The sequence below is a fragment of the Lutra lutra genome, chromosome 6 (genome assembly GCF_902655055.1).
Source record: "Lutra lutra chromosome 6, mLutLut1.2, whole genome shotgun sequence".
Taxonomy (NCBI): domain Eukaryota; kingdom Metazoa; phylum Chordata; class Mammalia; order Carnivora; family Mustelidae; genus Lutra; species Lutra lutra.
The window spans coordinates 132,398,133-132,415,220 of NC_062283.1; the positions used below are offsets into that span (position 1 = coordinate 132,398,133).

At 40.8% G+C, this 17,088-nt stretch overlaps 1 protein-coding gene across 2 annotated transcripts in view; it reads left to right on the forward strand.

Moving 5' to 3' along the window:
• The first annotated feature begins 6,337 nt into the window (after positions 1 to 6,337).
• SLC16A10 (solute carrier family 16 member 10) overlaps positions 6,338 to 17,088 on the forward strand; it is a 132,035-nt gene continuing 121,284 nt past the window's right edge. For both annotated transcript variants that reach the window (XR_007128224.1, XM_047734513.1), the window contains exon 1: positions 6,338 to 6,952. Coding sequence is in view for 1 of the 2 variants with exons in the window: in XM_047734513.1 (XP_047590469.1) it covers positions 6,616 to 6,952 (337 nt within the window). In the remaining variant the exon portion in view is untranslated. The remainder of the gene's footprint in view (positions 6,953 to 17,088) is intronic.

A 17,088-nucleotide genomic window follows, 5' to 3' on the forward strand; every position in this document is an offset into this window, starting at 1 on the left:
CTTTAGAAAAAAAAATGCCAAACATAAACTTGCCAGATTTAATAATAAGATTTTAACCCAGAATCTAATTGGGGGCCCAGAATATCTTTTTAAAGAGCATCGAAACCTAAAATAACTTTTGATTTTTAATGCTTAAGGCACTTTATTATTATTATTTTTTAAAATTATTTAATTATTTTTATTTTTAAATTTTTAAAAAGATTTTTATTTATTTGACAGAGATCACATGTAGGCAGAGAGGCAGGCAGAGTGGGAGGAAGGGAGGCAGGCACCCCGCTGAGCAGTGAGCCCGATGCGTGGCTCGATCCCAGGATCCTGGGATCATGACCTGAGCTGAAGGCAGAGGCTTTATCACACTGAGTTACCCAGGCACCCCAGCACTTTATTATTTTTAAAATGTTTTGTTTGATTATTTCATTTCACATCATGAGATCTTCTTTTCTTTCACCAACTTAGAAATTTGAGAAAGGCAAAACAGTGGAGATGAAGGCAAAGCCGATCTGCGGCTTAACTATACTGGAAATTCTGTTTATATTGGTAATCTTCAGTATATGCCCTTCACTCAGACCATACTCTAGAGGAATAATTTGTCTTTGTGTAAATGAGCTAATAGTTCCAAGCAGATCAAGTTACTAATGAGAGAGAGATTTTGTATTAATTTTTTAAATTCAAGTATAATTGATATATAATATCCTACTGGTTTCAGGTGTGCATTGTAATGATTGAATATTAGTATGCATTATGAATGACCTCTACCATATGTCTTGTTACCATCTGTCACCATACAGTTATTATAATATTATTCCCTATGCTGTACATTACATCCCCATGGTTATATTATAACTGGAAGTTTGCACCTCTTAATGCCCCCTATACCTATATCACCCATTCTCCAACTCCTAACCTGTGCCCCACTCTGTAATTAATAGTATGTTTCTCCTATCTATGAGTCTGTTTCTGTTTTGTTTGTTATTTTTTATTTAGGTTCCACATAAATTAAAATAATAGAATAATATTCTTTGTCTGTGTGACTTATTTCACTTGGCACAATACCCTCTAGGTCCATCTATGTTGCAAATGGCAAGATTCATTCTTTTCCATGGCTGAGTAATATTCTATGACATGTATGTATGCATTCATCTACTGATGGACAGTTAGGTTGCTTCCATATCTTTTTTAAAATTTATTTTTTTATATATATTTTTAAAAGATTTTATTTATTTGTCAGAGAGAGAGAGAGAGAGAAAGCTAGAGAGAGAGAGAGAGAGAGAGAGAGAGCGCACAAGCAGGGGGAGCAGCAGGAAGAGGAAGAAGCAGGGAGCCCAATGTGGGACTTGATCCCAGGGCTCTGGGATCATGACCTGAGCCACCCAGCCATCCCTAGGTTGCTTCCATATCTTGACTATTGTAAATAATGTGCATTACATAGGGATGCATATATATCTCTTTGAATGTTTTTGTTTTCCTTGGATAAATACTTAGAAGTGAATTGCTAGATTGCATGATAGTTCTATTTAAAAAAAAATTTTTTTTGAGAAGCTTCCATACTGTTTTCCAGAGTGGCTGCACCAATTTATGTTCCCACCAATAGTGCACAGGGATTCCCTTTTCTCCACATCCTTGCCAACATCTGTTATTTCTTATGTTGTTGATTTTAGCAATTTTGACAGGTGTGAGATAATAGCTCATTGTGGTTTTGATTTGCATTTCCTTGATTAGTGATGTTGACCATGTTTCATTGTCTGTCGACCATCTGTATATCTTCATTGGAAAATGTATATTCAAGTCCTTTGCCCATTTTTATTTTTATTTTTATTTTTTTTAAGATTTTATTCATTTATTTGACAGAGAGAGAGATCATAAGCAGGCAGAGGCAGGCAGAGAGAGAGGAGGAAGCAGGCTCCCTGATGAGCAGAGAGCCCAATGCGGAGCTCCATCCCAGGACCCTGGGAACATGATCTGAGCCGAAGGCAGAGGCTTAACCCACTGAGCCACACAGATGTCCCCCTTTGCCCACTTTTAAATTGTTTTTTTTTTTTTTAATTTTTTAAAAGATTTTATTTATTTATTTGACAGAGGCACAGAGAGGGAAAAAACATAAGCAGGGGGAGTGGGAGAGGGAGAAGCAGGCCTCCCTCTCAGGGAGCCCAGCGTGGGGCTCGGTCCCAGGACCCTGGGATCATGACCTGAGCCGAAGGCAGACACTTAACAACTGAGCCTTTTAAAAAAATTTTAATGTGTATGAATTCTTTATATATTTTGGATATTAACCCCTTTGTGGATGTATGATTTGCAAATATCTTGTTCCACTCAGCAGGGTGCCTTTCATTTTGTTGATGGTTTATTTTGGTGTGCAAAGGTTTTCAGTTCAATGTGATTTTGTTTATTTTAGCTTTTGTTGCCTTGCCTGAGGAGACAGGTAAAAAAAATATATATTGTTAAAACTAATGTCAAAGAACTTACTGCCTATGTTTTCTTCTAGGAGTTTTATGATTTCAGGTGTTATATTTGAATCTTAAATCTATTTGAACTTATTTTTGTTTGTGGTATAAGATAGTGGTCCAGTTTTATTCTTTCGTATGTAGCTGTTCGGTTTTCCCAACACCATTTATTGAAAAGATTGTCTTTCCTCTCTTGTATATTCTTACCTCCTTTGTCATAGATTAGTTGACCCTATGTGCATGAGTTTATTTCTGGGATTTCTATTCTATTCTATTGATCTATGTGCTTGTTTTTGTGCCAGTATCCCACTATTTTGATTACTATAGCTTCATAGTATTGTTTGAAATTAGGGAGATTTGTGCTTCTTTTTTCAAGATTGCTTGGGCTATTCAGGATCTTTTGTGGCACCATACAAATTTTAGGATTATTTGTTCTAGTTCTATGAAAAATGTCATTGGTATTTTGATGGAGATTGCATTGAATCTGTAGTTTGCTTTGGGTAGTATTGTCATGTTAACAATATTATTTCTTCCTTTCCATGAACATGGAATATCTTTCCATTTATTTGTGTTGTAGAACTTATATTGGATTTTGTAAATGATGCCTTTTGTGAGTGGGGGAAAGTATAACTGGTGGAAAATAAATTTCTCTTTTAAGGAATAAGTAACATAATAGTTGAGGACAAGGATGTCTAAGCTCCCAAATTTCAATGTTTTCATATTTTAATTTCCTGACCTGATATATTTGTGATTAAATAAAAGTTATATTTATAAATATAAATATGTAAACATCCATTTAAATTGATTCCAATAAAGTGTTGGAATTGAGAAGTCACTAGAAGGAGTCATTGATGTCATCAATAGTAATAATAATGATAGTAACTACTAACATTTTTTTTTTTTAAAGATTTTATTTATTTATTTGTCATAGAGAGAGAAGCGAGAGTGAGCACAGGCAGACAGAGTGGCAGGCAGAGGCAGAGGGAGAAGCAGGCTCCCTGCCAAGCAAGGAGCCCGATGTGGGACTCGATCCCAGGACGCCGGGATCATGACCTGAGCCGAAGGCAGCTGCTTAACCAACTGAGCCACCCAGGCGTCCCTAACTACTAACATTTCATAAGAGTTTGCTGTGTGCCAGGCACTAAGTGGCTTGTCGGCATTAACTTTTAATCCTTTAAGTCTTAGTTATTCCTAAATCAATCCCTGTGAAAAATGTCAAACTTTAATCTGAAAATAAAGCATACCCTATAAGGCTTAGAAATAATGTTATATAGACTATATATATAACAATCATATATAAAGTGAAACTTAAAAATAAACTGTATTGGGATGCCTAGGTGGCTCAGTTGGTTAAGGGTCTACCTTGGGCTCAGGTTGTCATCCAGGGTCCTGGGATCGAGTCTGGCATCAGGCTTCTTGCTCAGCTGGGAGTCTGATTCTCCCTCTGCCTCTCTCTCTCTCTCTATTTCCCTCCCCTTCTCTCTAACAAATAAATAAAATCTTTTAAAAAATAAACTGTATCATGTTTAAAAATTGTTATGTACATGTATACATATTTTTACAAGAATGGGATCATGATACATAAACTTAAAAAATAAACTATAGGGGCTTCTGGCTGATTCAGTTGGTAGAGCATGTGACTCTTGATCTCAGGGTTGTAAATTCAAGCCCCATGTTGAGCCTAGAGCTTACTTAAAAAATAATTAAAGAGCAAATTTTATTTTTAGAACAGTTTTAGATTTATAGAAAAATTGCAAAGATAATAGAGTCCCCCACCTCTTTACCCAGTTTCTCCTATTATTAACATCTTAATTTATATTCCGCATTTGTTACAGTTAATGAGCCAATATTAATAATTTATTTTATTTTATTCAGATTTCCATATTTTTTACCTAATGTCCTTTTTCTGTTCCAGGATCATGTCTAGGATGCCACATTTCATTTAGTCCTCATGCTGTCTTTAGCTCCTCTTGGATCTGACAGTTTCTCAGACCTCCCTTATTTTTGATGACCTTAACAGTGTTAAGAAGTACTGGTCTGGTATTTTGCAGAATGTTCCTCAATTGGGACTTGTCTCATTTTTAAAAAAGGATTTTATTTATTTATTTGAGAGAGAGAGTGAGTGTGAGCATGAGCAGGAATAGGGGCAGAAGGAGAGGGAGAAGCAGACTCCTCGCTGAGAAGGGAGCTTGACATGGGGCTCCATCCCAGGACTCTGGGATGAGCTGAAGTCAGACTCTTAACCAACTGAGCCACCCAGGTCCCCCTAATTTTTTTTGAGAGAGAGAGGAAGAGAGAGAGCGCTCTCGTGCCTGAAGGAGCAGGGGAAGGGGCAGAGAGAATCTTAAGCAGGTTCCAAGCCCAGCACAGAGCCTGATCAGGCACTCAATCTCACAATCCTGAGATCACGATCTGAGCTGACATCAAGAGTTTGAGGCTTAATCAGCTGAGCCACCCAAGGGCCCTTGTCTAATTTTTTTTAACGATTAGACTGGGATTATGGGTTTTGAGAGGGAAGGCTTAATATACTTAATCATTTATTTTTAACAGTATTGACTCATGGATATATTTATTTTATATTATGTGTTATAATCCATACCCTTTTTTATGATGTGCTTTCTTTGCTAAATAAAAAAGTGGATAACTTTCAAAGTCAACAGAGGTAAACAACACAACCTCTAGAGATCGTGTAGTATGCATTTAATCAACCAGCCACTGACGCGTATCTTCGCTTCCACTTTTTCCTTATTTAACAATGCTGGTTTAACATCCTTGTGCATTCATTTTTGTGCACTTGTATGACTAATCTTATCCTAACTCCATCTCCAAGACACATTGTATTTGAGCTATGACCCCTGTTCTTCAAGCACACCCTGCTTTCCACAGCTTAGGCAATTTTCTGTACCTAGAATGCTCTTCCCCTATCTTTGCCCACTCAAGTTCCCTGTTTGATTCTGGGCTCAGCTCCATGGCCACTTGCTGTAGAAGCTCTTCTGCTGTATTTTGAAGAGAATTTTATGGTTTCATCTCACTTCTCTTTGTTGTATATGTATTATAATACCATCCGAGCCTCCTATTCTATCCCAGGATTTCCTATTATTTTATTAACAGGTAGAGGAAGAAATACCAACAATCACACTTATACTCCACCGTAGTACAAAATAACTAGTCTATTTTGACTCTGAAGTGGAGAATCTGAGTAGCTGAGAAATTTAGAAGTGAGCTCAATATTGCACGGCTATTTTTCCTTTCTTTCACATACATTGCTGCTGCATGCTTCAGGGAGACAGAAGAGTTGAATATACGTGCTCATTTTTGTTTAAAGTGAAAACAACTGTGCTGCAGTTTAAAAGTAATGTTTTCCAGCTGTCTGTCAAAAATGTTATCTGCATCTAACAAAATGGGCATCTTTAATGTGCCGGTATTTATAGGAAATTGTGTATGAAAGCAGGAGAAATGAAATAATTCAGTAAGTCCTCTTCTGACTGGTGGCATTACGTAGCTTATGTATTATAATTAGTAAGGAGAGGTGTATGCCAAAAAGCAAAACAAAAACAAAACAAAGACGCAATGTTAGTTTGGTTGTGAAGCTGTCAGTGAGCTAAGGCTAAAGAAGCTCCCGTGCTACTGTGTGATGACACACCCAGCCTGTACCTAGGAGGATTCGGGCCCCTTCCGTTAATACTTTGCGGCGATAACCTACACATCCGTGACCCCCCACGGGGTAGGAGGAGGCCTTGCCGCAGGCGCGCGCGCAGAGACCGCCACCCGCGGGCACCTGGGTCTTGGCTCCTCCGGGCGGCTGGGCCCCGCCTCTGCTCTCCTGAAGCCCAATCATCTGGAGAATCCGGGGCACGTCCCGCTCCGGCCACGCCCCCAGCCGGCGGGGCGGGGGGCGTCTTTAAGAGCCCGCTGGCGGGCCGCGGTCGCCGTGGGGGGTGCGGGGCTGTGGACAAGAGGCCCGAGTCCCGAGGCTGTGAAGTGCTCGCTCTCCTCCGCCTTCCTCCTCGCGGCAGCCTCCGCGCCCTGCGCCGCCGGCCCACCGGGGGTTCCACCGCCCTCGCCTCGGCCTCACCAGCCCGCCGGCTCGGCGCTCGGCAGCTCCTCCGCGAGCCCGCCGGCAACTCGCACCCCTCTCGCGCTCCCCTGGCGCCCGAGGGGGCCGCCTGGGGCCATGGTGCCCTTCCCCGAGGAGCCCGCCGCCGCGCGGGGGACGAGCGAGGCGCAGCCGCCGGGCGCTGCGCCCACCGTGGGGGTCGCTCCGCTGCCCGGCCCGGGACCCTCGGACGGCCCCGAGGCGTCCGTGGAGAAGGTGGAGGTAGAGCTGAGCGGGCCCGCGGGCGCTGAGCCCCCGCAGCCTCCCGAGGGCGGCTGGGGCTGGCTGGTGATGCTTGCCGCCATGTGGTGCAATGGGTCGGTGTTCGGCATCCAGAACGCCTGCGGGGTGCTCTTCGTGGCCATGCTGAAGACCTTCGGGTCCAAGGACGATGACAAGATGGTCTTCAAGACAGGTGAGGCGCGGAGCCCGCCGCGCCAGCCGGGAGTGGGGGGAGAGCGGGCACGGGGCCCCAGAGCGCACCCGGCGAGTGGAGCGTGTGTCGGCGCCCGCGTGTGCGCCTGGGTGGGTGCCTGTGTGCGCGAGGGTGTGAGAGGTGGGTCTGTCCCGCTGCGAACGCAGCCTGCCGCTCCGGGGGCCCCGGTGTGCCTGGCTTTGTATTGAATCCAGATGTGGGGACGGTGTGTTTGGAAACAAGTCGCAGAACTTACTTGCCCAGATCTAAGAGGAGGGTTTAAGCGTCTTCGGTATACTTCCCTCTTAATTTTTGAAAACAAACAGAGCCTTTCAAACCCAGCAACATCGCACTGGGATTTTTACGGTCTCCCATGTGGCCAAGACCGTTGGGTTTTCGTTCATCTGCCTCCAGGGCTGTCAAGAGGGTGTGTGTGTGTGTGTGTGTGTGTTGAGGGAGGCAGGGTTGGCGGGATTAAAGAGATTTATTCCAAGGTCACGGTGAGTTCCGAAGGGAGCCCTGGAAGAGTCAAGGTTTCATGTTTTTTTTTTTTTTTTTTTTGGGGGGGGGGGGTGCATTGTGTGCTAAATATAGAAAGCATAGGGGGCAGCCAGATCAGGGACTGGGAGGAGGAAGGTGAGGGGTTGCCCTTTCCTGTTATGTTCTTTGTCGTATTTAACCATATATGAGACTGGATGAAAAAGCGCAGACTCAACATTTTTTCCCCTCCAGAGCGTTATTATGTGATCTATTGACTGATAGGCAAAAAACAAGTCCAAGTGCCTTTGTATGAACTCTTCTACATACGTTATTTAATGGTAGCTTGCGATGCAGGTGTTACCAACCCTATTTAGGTGAGCAAACTGAAGGTAGGTAAAAATAGTGTCTTGGTGAATAGCAGAATGGAGATAGAACACACATCTTATGACTTAAAGGGCTAAGTGATTTCCATTACTAAATAAGGCTCCTCCCTGCCATTGGGGAAACTTTATATGATTGATATATATATTTTTTAACCTTAATATTCTGTTTTTACAGTGAATATTCCTTAGGTCTTTAGTGTACATGCAGGGAACATGCAAGACTGTTTTAACAAATTCTAAGGCAGAGGTAATGTTGGGAGTTTTAAAACCTTATATAAATTAGTGTTACATGTATCATTCTGCAGCTTGCTTTTCTTCTACTCTGCATTGTTTGCAGTTTATCCACAGAACACCTCAATTGGGCTGATAGCTTAAATTCTTACGTTTTAACTCAAGGTTTTCCATTGTATGGATGTATATTATACTTTACTAATGCATTCTCCCTTTAATAACCATTTAGATTACTTCCTGACTTAATAGCTGCAATGAATATGCTTGTACATTGTCTCTTTGCACATGTGATAATATACCATATTTAACCCGGAATTTCTGTTCCTTAAATAGCTCTTAAATTAACTGTGTTACACAGGTCACAGTGTTAGAAATGTAATGTCCTGTATTTATTTATTTTATTTATTTATTTATTTTTAAAAGATTTTATTTATTTATTTATTTGACAGACAGAGATCACAAGTAGTCAGAGAGGCAGGCAGAGAGAGAGGAGGAAGCAGGCTCCCCACTGAGCAGAGAGCCCGACGTGGGGCTTGATCCCAGGACCCTGGGATCATGACCGGAGCGGAAGGCAGAGGCTTTAACCCACTGAGCCACCCAGGCGCCCCTCCTGTATTTATTTTTAATGGAAGGCAGGTGTTATAAAGTTTAGCAGAATTGATATGCATATGCAGCATTGAGCAAAAATAATTTTTTTATATGAGCATTGGGCATCTGATAAGGAAAAGCTCAAGGAGGCAGAATTGATACTCAACATTTAAAAACTGGTTTCTTCAGCATTTAGCATATTCTTGCCTGGGTTTGCAGATTTTTAATGCAGTTGAAACAACAACAGTCTTTTGTTTACCAGTGTTCTTGCAAACTCAGGTGTGTAGTTCATTTGCTTTCTGTGGGTTTTTTCTCCTATCTTCATTTTATGAGAGTGACCGTGTGAGTGAGTGAGCAACTGCTGGGGAAAGACGGTAGTTTTGCCGGGGATCTGAGTTTTAACAGTGTTGAAGCCTCTACCTACTTTTCACAACCCCAGAGTTCTTGCTGGCGACAGTATCCCAGTACTGGCCAGGTGAGGGTGAGGGAGGGGACAGGAACCTGTTCTCTTGAATTTTTGGAATTCCACCTTGTCATGTTTGTGTATGTGTGGGTGTATATTGTATAGTAACACAGGTAAGCCAGTTAAATACTGAAGATCTTTGTGTTTATCTGCATGACTGTGGTGTATGGCTGTGCCCTTGCACAAAGGTACCCACCCAGAGCACAGTCCCTTGGTGACTGGGAACCAGCTTGTGCTCTGGGTGCCCGCCTGTGTACTTGTAATGGTTCTGTATAACACAGCAGCTAGATTGAACAGTGACTTTTACTTGGATGCTATGCTATACAGAGCTGACAATTGAAAAAATTTTAAGGTCTAAGGAAGAAAAAAGATTTAACCTTATCTGTAGAAAAAAAAAATGGTAACATGATTTTCTTTAAGCCAGTTAATACTGAGACCTGTCCCCCCACCCCCAACACACGTGTTTTATAAAGTCCATCCTTCACAGCAGACACTGAAGTGTTTGAGAAAACCTGAAGTCTGCCTGTTGAGGCTTTTTCATTTTGATATTCTGATGCTGAGTCATCCGTGATTAAACATATGCAGGCTTCAAGTACAGTGCCCAAAATATCTGAATTGTTTGAGGCTTTTATTTTTCAAAAAGTTTTGGTCCATTATCTGTTACCTTATTCGTGATTGGTAATCCCAGCATTAGCGACCACTTAATTTTGTTTTCCTGTTTTCATCGGCTTCTTCCTGGTGATGAGCCCAAGGATGCATAGGAAAGTAGTGGTGGAAAGTGAATCTAGGTTTCTAAATGATGGTTCACTTTTCTTGAGAACTAACTATGTGCCAGGCCCAGTGCAAAACACCTCTAGGCATTCCTATTTAAACTTTACTGCAACTCCATGATACAGGGTTAATTTAATATCTTTGCATATGTGGAAACTCCGGCTTACAGAGTAAGCAGTGGAGCCAGGATTCGACCTCGGGTTTATCTGACTCCAGAAACTGGGTTTTTAATGTTTGATCCTTTGCACTGGCATGTTAACATTCTGTTAATCCAGCTTTGTTTATTTTGTTGATTTAATTCAAGCATTAGGAATTGAGTACCATACCAGGAATTCTAGGATTAGAAAAGAAGTCTGAAAGACAAGGGTCCCTGTTTCTTGGTCTTCCTTTGCTGTCAACAAAGTATTGCCAATTGTTAATGTCTCACTGAAATAGGTTTTTGTAGAGGGAGTTCCAGTGAGAAACAAGATAATTTCAAATGGCATTCCGCAGAAGTATGGGGTTTCTTTTGAAGAACCACATTCCTTTAGACTGATCCATGGTAGGATGTTTCCAGACAGAACTGGAAAGGAGATTTTCTCAGGCTTACTTCTTTCAGGGCTATCTTTTTTAGTTTGAGAGAGCGCGCAAGAGAGAGCTCCCAGAGGGAGAGGGAGAAGGGGACTCAACCACTGAGTGGAGAACCCGATGCAGGGCTCCATCCCAGCGTGCCCGAATGGTGACCTCTGTGAAGGCAGAGGCTTAACTGACTGAGCCACCCAGGCGGCCTTCTTCAGGGCTATCTTAACTCTTCCAATGCAACTGATGATCTACCCAAAACTTCTCAGGAAAGTCCCTGAAGAAATTCATTCACACTAAGATATAGGTTAATTTATGCACCTTCATGTTACTCCTTATTCATTCTACAAAAGTTTACCAAGTTTCTGATACTCTCTGTGGTGGGCACTGGAGATGGTAACGGAGAGAAACAAGGTCAGCAGTTCCCAAGGATTTTTTGATCTGCTGTGGGATACAAATGAGTAAACAGAATATTTCCCTGAGGCCTTTGCGATTTAGCAGGACTAAATCTTATTTTAAAAAGCTGAAATTCTGGGGCGCCTGGGTGGCTCGGTGGTTAAAGCCTCTGCCTTCGGCTCAGGTCATGATCCCAGGGTCCTGGGATCGAGCCCCGCATCGGGCTCTCTGCTCAGCGGGGAGCCTGCTTCCTCCTCTCTCTCTCTGCCTGCCTCTCCGCCTGCCTCTCCGCCTACTTGTGATTTCTGTCTGTCAAATAAATAAATAAAATCTTAAAAAAAAAAAAAAAGCTGAAATTCTAAGGAAATTCCTGTGAACGGTGGGGGCTGGGAAGGCATTTGATGTTTGATAGCCTCTTTCTCTGTGGTAATAAAACTTACTTTGTGAATTTAGGACTCTGGAAAAGGGAAGCAAGCTGAGCTACAAGTTAGGCAGGAGAATGAAAAATGTTGAGTCCCTCACAGTCCCACTATGTTATCCTCGCTGCCAGAGATGGGATGCTCAGAACTGTGCCTCACAGTTCCTCTGCATCAGAGGGCACAGACAGAACTGGAGCGGTCTCTTTTCAGTTAATCTTTTACCTGTTCACATGTGTACAGGTAAACCAGATGCTTCTTTAACCGGAGTGGTATTTTCCCTTAGAAATCACAAGTGTGCTGGATATTGGAAAGCACATATTTAGTTCCTTCATGGAACTGATAAAGAATTAAGAGTTCTTTTATCTTCAGATACAGCGCTGTGGACGCTCTGGGATCTTATTAGGGTATTAATCTAGTTTACTTATCTGCTTTCTTCCTGGAGAAAGAAATAGTTTAATGGTATATTCACTTTTAAAATATGTTTATTTAAAACAAGTATGTTTTCAGAATCAGTGTTTAGGGTAGTTAATGATATCCTTTTGAAGATACTATGTCTTTGTGGTCCAGACTCTTGGTCAAGTAGACTCTTGTTTCTTTCAGTAATTTCCAAATTGTGTTCTTTAATAGCCTTTCTTTAAAGTGGAGGTCTGTGGTTAAAGATGTTTGGGAAATACTGCATGTTATCCTCCCTTCTTGGGTATTTAAAGTACAAATCAAGGTATTAAAATTCGGTAGTTTTAAAGAAAAGCAGATTATCAAACCAGTCCCCAAAGGGAGGCTCTCTGGCTATGATCTTTAATGCTACTCTGCCCTCCCATATGGCGGTGGATTGCTCTTCAGAGAGTTACAATCACGATGTAAGATTTTCAGTAACATTTAGGGAGCAGTGCATCTTGTAACATCTCTCAATATAGTTCTACTGGCACCTTTGAAACTTCAAGTCAGTTCATGCTCTTGAAGGTTTTAAAAAAAATAAAAAGTTTTCACGTTTACAGTTCTGCCGATATTTACATGCTATAGTTTTTTGCTACACCTAAACTTATAGGAGGTTGATTATAGTTCAGAACTGAACTGCTCGGTCTGGCCTTTGTGCTAAGGGTCCCTTTATGTGGGGGCGGGGGGTGGAGGGAGAGCTGCCTGGATAACTAATTATTTCTATATCCTAGGATGGTTTTTAGTCATGGTGTTTTGTTGAGCTGGTTATGGTGAATGAATAATCTGGTTCATGGTCTAATACATCTTTGACTCTAAGAAAATGTCTGTTATTTGCACTGGAAGAGGCTGAAAAACCAGGATAACTCACTTATGGCTGTTGTGCTTGAATCTCCTCTGTTCTCCTCCATCTTAAAACATCCAGTCTTATATTCCATGTAAATTTGCCTAGACTGCCTGTTACGGTAGGTCATTAGATCACAAAAGTGGTTTCAGGATTTTGGAATAAATAAAGAAATGAGTATGGTGTGAGCATTTTGTACTCCCATTTCCAGAATGTTTCTGAATTCAGAGCAAGATGGAACAGTGTGAGTAGGATATAATGAATTTTGATCAAATGCAATAATGAGTATTCCTGTGGTTTATCATGGAACTTTTATCAATAAAATTAACTGCTCAAAGAACAAAATCAGTCAAAAATAAAAATGTACCAGAACTACTTCAGGAGGGGTTTTGAGGTATCTTTTAGGATAAATTGTACTCTGAACTCCTGTTGTGATTTGTTGTTTCTTTTTGTACGGGTTCTTGTCGAATCCATATTGGAGTTCCTTGAGGCTTCATCCTAGGCCGAGTACTTGGCTTCACTTTTCTTAGCTTTCTTGGGTGTCCCACATACCCATTTCTCCAGCCACTCTGCTGGGGTTGTTATTTCCAAATTTCTTCTGTGTTCATGACCCCTGTTTATTGGATCTGGACAGTTCCATTTGGATACACAGGTATCTCATAATCAAAATGAATAAAGATAAAAATAAAGAGCCTTTTTTAGCCAACCCACACAATCCTCTTCTGCCACCAAAAACAGTAGCCACTTGCAAATAAACCTGCCCTTTCTTCTGAATTCTCTCCGTGTGTGACACCTCTGGTTGAATTCATCTTAATTTCTTATTTCTCCCTTTTCCTAATTTTGTTAAATTAGACAAAGTCCTTTTTACATTTATCTCCTTAATGCCTCATAAATCAATCCCCTTTCTTTCCTTTAGTGCTGTCTTAATTCATGCCTTCATTAATGCCTCAATTATTGTCATAATGCTTTAACTGATCTCCCTGTTCTCAGTTACACACTTGAGTGATTTCTCTAAAACATAGGATTATATCCTGTTTAGAGGGAGCAGTGATACTCATTACACTATACACCAGAGGCCTTCAAGTTCTGGTCCTTTCCTGATCCATTAGCATTGCCTCTCACCTCTCTATCTTGTTCTTTGTGCTCTGGCCAAGCTGAAAGCCTTGTACTTTTCAGAACTTACCCCGCTATCTCTTGCCTCTCACCTTTAGTGTGCCCCTCCTCTCTTCAGTGTGGTTGTTAATCCTTGGTAAGAGTCTGATGAAATTGTTGGCCATTTTAGTCTTTTTCTCACAGCCATGGGACAAAACAGTGATTTTATACAACTGTTGTTACATTTTTGATGCACTTGGAACATTGGGGGGGTGGCATGAATTCAAATGATTTACGAGTTATGATTAAAGTGGAAGACAGAGGGGTGCCTGGCTGGCTCAGTCAGTCAGAGGGGTGCCTGGCTGGCTCATCAAGCATGTGACTCTTGATCTCTGGTGGTGAGGTTGATCCCCATGTTGGAGTTAGAGATTACTTAAACAAAACAAAGCAAAAATACCCCCCAAAACAAGAAACAAAAACAAACTTGAAAGTGGAAGAGAGAGAACCTAATTGCAACCTATTCTAATCTACCATTCTGTGAATGGCATTTTTTTTTTTTTTTAAGATTTATTTATTTATTTGACAGAGAGAGACAGAGGGAGAGGGAACACAGCAGGGGGAATGGGAGAGAGAGAAGCAGGCTTCCTGCAAATCAGGGAGGCAGATGCGGGTCTGGATCCTAGGACTCTGGGATCATGACCTGAGCCTGAGGCAGACGGTTAACGACTGAGCCACCCAGGTGCCCCTCTGAATGGCATTTTAAAGGTAATTCATAGTTAAATGATAATTTGCATAGTCCTTTATCATAAATAGCTTTCATATGCATTCATACATATTCATACATTGTTTTTTAGAGTACTCTTGTAGTGTGCTGTTACCTCCATTTATAGATAACAAAGTTAGAACTTGTACAGTTTAGGGTTGTGGCACATAATATCACTCTATACATCTATTTTGTTGAATTTAAGAGCGTCTTTTCAGCTGGGTAAAAATTTGTACTTGTGTTAAAGTTGTCCTGAACTGTAGAACCCTGCCTTTTTTTTCTTCTCCCTTGAAACTATTTTCTGCATATTAACCTATATATTCTCTAGAACCTTAATAATATCTTTTACCCAAGTTATCAGAAATCCTGGGAAGTTGCTCTTGGAATAGAATTCTATTTAGAGTTATTACAGTCCAATTAGCGATCTGATCTCATATTCAAATTAAACAAACCTTAACAAAAACAAACTCCCAAACACTCCTTGAGCAGTTGGCTCACCACAGCTCTGAGCCCCAGCCTAGTGTGGTGCCACTCATGAACCGTGGTGTTTTTCTTGGCCGTGATTCCGAATGAGCAATTCCAGCACTCCTGAGGAGCTGTGCAAACCCACCACAAAAGAGGCAGCCCCTCTGAGCCTGGAGTGATGGAGGGAAGCAGTGCTTTCACATATACATGTACCAAATGTGTGTGAGCATACTTTTCTTTGCTAAGGTATCTTCAGTAACAGCAGAAATAACTCCCCACCTTGCCTATAGGACCTAGTGCTAAAGGAGCGGAGGAAATGACATGCCTTATTTCCAAGTTGAAGTCTTTTTTTCATTTTTCTTTTTAGTTATGGGGATACATGTGAACTAATGCACATGGACCAAAGCTGGGTTTCTGCTTAAATTAAGTCTGGAGAGGTGTATGGGTCTGAGAAGGCAGCATAGTTTCCCTCCACTGGGAGGAGCATCTCAGAAGTTCCAGAGAGGTCATTTAGTTTGGTTTTTTTTTTTTTTTTTTTAAGATTTTATTTATTTATTTGACAGAGTTCACAAGTAGGCAGAGAGGCAGGCAGAGAGAGAGGGGGAAGCAGGCTCCCTGCTGAAAAGAGAGCCCGACGAAGGGCTCGATCCCAGGACCCTGGGATCATGACCTGAGCTGAAGGCAGATGCCCAACTGACTGAGCCACCCAGGTGCTCCAAGGCACATTTAGTTTAAAAAAGCATAGTCAAGATTCTAATTTTGTATTTAAAAAACAAAATAATCCTGATTATTTTCATTATGCAACTAAAAGGAAAGTGGCAAAATCTTGGCTGGTGGATAAATACAGAAACATACCTTTATCTTCTGAATATTAGGGTTCTCACTTGAAGGGTTAGGTACCCTTGGAGGTGTGCATTAAAGTTTTCAAGGATTATGTGACCTCTGTGTTTATCAAGAGGGAACAAAGTTGATCAGAAATGCTGCTCTCCCATAGGAAGGAGAATCACTGACTAGAGCTTAAGCATCGGTCTGTTGTTCAGTTATTACTTTTTTTTTTTTTTTTTTTTTGCTAAAGACTAAATTACATCAACAGTGTTCTGTATGCATTCAGGGAGTTAAAATTTATTCTTGTGACCGACTTTGAATCCAAAACCAATTCTGAGCTAGGCTTTATAAAAGCAGAAAACCACTACTCATTTAAATGGAGATATTTCTTGACTCTTCTGAGTAGATTGGTTTTAATGCCGAAGTCTGGTGACTTTTTAATAGTAAAAATCTTTTCATCTTGGTTAATTATCCTTTTTATTAGTTTTGACTTCATGTTCCAGTTTTCAAATGGCAGCATCTCAAAGGATACACATTTGTCAATAGTTGTCTAAACAATGACATTCCACAAAGTTAATTGATGTTTTAGTGCAAATGGGGGCAGAACGTTGCCATTGTTCTATACTAATGTAACACTCAAATTCTGGCAGCAATACCCCCAACACCATAGTTCCCCTGAGTGCCGTGTTTTTAGATTGCTTACTTTCTGTTGGTTTATCTGTGGCTTCTAAGTTTTCCATGTTGAACAGGTGTTACTTTTATAATAAATTAATTTTAAAAATAATTCATGATTAGCATTAGAAATATTAACTTTCATGACTATAATAGTAAACTTGCCCTAAGAATAAGTTGTTTTGGAGGAATAAATGATAGATGTATAGAGTTTTAGCTGTGCGTGTTAGATTTTTGTCTCTTTCTACTCAGAGAAAAATGTTAATTATGGAATAGGTTGCAAATGGAAAGCCAAGGAATACCAAACTAACTCTTTTACTTTAAATTTATAACAGATACTTACACACAAATGTTCTTGCATATGTATAGATGTCATTAGTACAGAGCCACAGTCTCTTATCTGACACTCTTGGGGCCATATATCTTTGGGGTTCAGATTTTTTTGGACTTTAAAAAAGTAAACTGTGACATACATCTCAATTTTTTAACACCGTACAGGGGAATGTGAGGCGGCACCCTGTAATCAAATACATTGATATTTCTGCAGCAAAATCTATGGGTATTCAGAGCAAGTGGACAAATAAAGACTATAAATAGTCTCATGTCAGTTCAGATTATATTTTGCTTCCAAGTGGGTGTTGATACCATCTTATAAAAAACTTTTGTTTTCTGTTTCTCAGTGAACATTCTTTTTTTTTTTTTTAAGATTTTATTTATTTGATAGAGATCACAAGTAGGCAGAGAGGCAGACAGA